Source organism: Cololabis saira, chromosome 3 (assembly GCF_033807715.1).
Source record: "Cololabis saira isolate AMF1-May2022 chromosome 3, fColSai1.1, whole genome shotgun sequence".
In the NCBI taxonomy this organism is placed as follows: domain Eukaryota; kingdom Metazoa; phylum Chordata; class Actinopteri; order Beloniformes; family Belonidae; genus Cololabis; species Cololabis saira.
Genome location: NC_084589.1, coordinates 23,721,921 through 23,724,698, shown reverse-complemented (window position 1 = coordinate 23,724,698; position 2,778 = coordinate 23,721,921). Strand labels below are relative to the sequence as shown.

At 43.1% G+C, this 2,778-nt stretch overlaps 1 protein-coding gene across 1 annotated transcript; it reads right to left on the bottom strand.

Annotated features, from left to right (window-relative positions):
* Nucleotides 1–827: 827 nt before the first annotated feature.
* On the bottom strand, nt 828–2,536 carry hoxa2b (homeobox A2b). Its single transcript, XM_061718332.1, has 2 exons — nt 2,152–2,536; nt 828–1,699 (listed from the first exon to the last, which is right to left on the bottom strand). The coding sequence occupies exons 1-2, from the start codon at nt 2,534–2,536 to the stop codon at nt 1,008–1,010; spliced, it is 1,077 nt and encodes a 358-aa protein (XP_061574316.1). The 3' UTR covers nt 828–1,007.
* Between the last annotated feature and the right edge of the window lie 242 nt (nt 2,537–2,778).

Here is a 2,778-nt window from a genome sequence, read left to right as displayed (position 1 = left end):
TTTAATAGTGATTTACCAAAAACTATAAAACTGAACAAATACATTACATCATGTGACTGATATCTTACTCAATCATAATGTAACCTGTCTCACACATACTGTATTTGGTTGGAAAAGTCAATTAATTTATAATGATTTTTTTATATCAGTTGGGAAACTATATCTTACAGCTTCTGCTCGGAATGGATTTAAATCACATCATCTTTGAGAAACAGACGGTATAGCGCAAAGGGGTGATTGTTGATCAGCTAGTATTACTTTGCAGCAATAAACAGGAGCCCTCAGTCCTGTGAGTTTTATAGGCAATAACCCTTAATGAGGAAGCCAAAAGAAGTCATGGCTTTTGGCCTGGAAGTCCTAAATTCTCTTTGAATTTTCTTTTTTTTTCCATTCAGATGTAATAAGTCTCTTTTTTTAGTCCAGACTAGCGCAACCACGACCAAGTCGGGAAGAATAGTGAAATAAACATATCAACTAAAGATATCAAATCTGGAAGCGAATGTTAACAAAAAAATATTATTTTTTTAAATCAAACAATACGTATATATTGTATTTTGATGTATTTGTGCTAAATTTTGCTCAATATATAGCTAAAACTTGTATGAATGTGTCCTGATGGAGAACACATTTTAAATTCCCTTTATTTTAATGTTGGATAAATTGTTTACATTTGGAATGTATTTATTCTATGAATGATGTTGTAAAATATATTTTTACACCTTTTTGATGAATTATGTATTTAAAATAGACAAGATCTCCAATGAAATAAGACCAAAGCGCAGCTGATTCCAGTAAACGTGAAGTTTTATTTCAAGAAAATATCGTCCTCGGTTTTGATATAAAAAATAAACATGTGATGACCTCTTGAAGGCTAATGGAGTGAATTATGCATTTTTTTGTTTTGTTTTCAGTTTAACTTACCTTACATTTGTGGGATCTCTTAATTCTCCCCTACAAGCGCCTATACTTGACACAAGAGTCTGAATTCAAATAAAACATGAAACATATCAGTAGCTGAGGCTTTGGAGGTCCATTGTGGTCAGTGTTTCTGAGAACAGATCAAATGTATCCGATGAAAAAGGCAGGGGACTCTGTGCCGACTCTGACAAACTCGGTGAAAAAGAAGACGAGGAGAAGAAAAGTTGGAAATCCTGCAAAGAGGCGTCCAGGCCAGAGGAGTCGTCATTGTCCGGGCCTATTGTTGTTGGCGCGGAGAGAGGGACGCTGGCTGCTGGGTTTGGAAAATGTTTCAGATTTTTCTCATTGCTGCTCGAAGGGGGAACAGCTGGGCTTTGGTTCTCCCCATTGTGTCCATTCTGGGGCTGCTGTGAAGTCAATGCATGTTGTTGGAAATACCTCTCCCTCTCCAGGAGCGAGCCAGCTACGCTGCTGGCCGCCGCCTGCTCCACCTCGTCTTCCGGCCCGTCGTCCAGACACGCATAAATCCCCTCACTGTCCCGATTCTCCTTGCAATGGGTTTGCTTTTTGTGTTTCATCCGCCTGTTCTGAAACCACACCTTCACCTGCTTCTCGGTTAAATCCAAAAGTGCAGCTATTTCCACTCGCCTGGGTCTGCACAGGTATTTGTTGAAATGAAACTCCTTCTCCAGCTCCAGAAGTTGGGTATTAGTGTACGCAGTCCTCAGTCTCCTGGAAGTCCCTAGACCTCCAACAGCACTCTCTGGCATCTCGGGGGAACCTAAACGATGAAAACACATAGTAATTTACTTTTTAAATTATAGAACTACTGATCAAAAATAAAACACGGACGATTGAGGACTAAAACAAGCCTTACGGGTGAAATTTGTGGCAAGCAAGCGCGAGACTGGGGAGATTTACGGGCCCCAGGGTGAATATGATGGGTCTTCGTGGGCAGGACAGGACGGAGGGTGAAGATTAATGAACATGCCAGCTGCTGGCCCGTGTAACAATAATCTATCACTCTATTACTGTCAAACATTAACACTACGCCGCATCACAAGTCAGTGCGTATACGCTTGATGAGATAAGGCAAGCTTAAATCATGTAATCCTATTGTGGCTTTAAGGAATATCCACTTTCCACAGGGCCCGTGATGCAGCTCATTGCAAAGAGAAATCCACAAACAATGAGGAACCCTTCACATGCAGGATATTAATCATTGGGTCTTGCCTTGGGGGGAGAAGTAGTGTGGTGAGGAGTCAGTCGCAGTGGTGGCAGCAGCAGCGGAGGAGGCAGCAGTAGGAGACTGGCTCTTCTTGATGCTTTTCTTCTCCTTCATCCACGGGTACTCCGGAGCCGGAGCGGCATCCTGCAGCAGGCTGCAGCCTCCACCAGCCTGCGGGGCTCGGCTGTGGCGAGGGTGGACGCTCGGGCTCAGGCCGGGGATGGTGTGCTCAAAAGAAGGAGGAATCAGTGTCGACCGTGAAAGCGCTGAGCTCTTGATTGATGAACTTTGAAATGCATCACCGACAGGGTTAGTGAAAGATGTCAGGCACTCAGCAAGCGACGGCTGGCTGTTGATAAAACCACTTTCTCGCCCAAATTCGTAATTCATCTCCTCCTTCTTGTCTCGACAGCGCGCTGATTCGGAGTGGGGGGGTTGGGGGTGGGGGGCAGAATTTATCAAGAAATAATAAGCAGTTTATTTTCATGAAGCGGTTATAGTCGTATGGAGACCTCTATATGCCATAAACCATTGCTTTCGTGGGGACATGGTTGGAATTAGAGCGTGCTGTTTGTCACATGATTGCATCTGCCCAATGACAATTTGGGTTTTTTTTTATCAAAAGAAGCCAC

Excerpts from the sequence above, each read along its gene's own strand:
- hoxa2b (XM_061718332.1), bottom strand. The coding sequence starts at position 2,536 with ATGAATTACGAATTTGGGCGAGAAAGTGGTTTTATCAACAGCCAGCCG. Across the intron at positions 1,700-2,151 it reads ACACTACTTCTCCCCCCAAG|GTTCCCCCGAGATGCCAGAG; the intron begins GCAAGACCCAAT and ends TTCATCGTTTAG.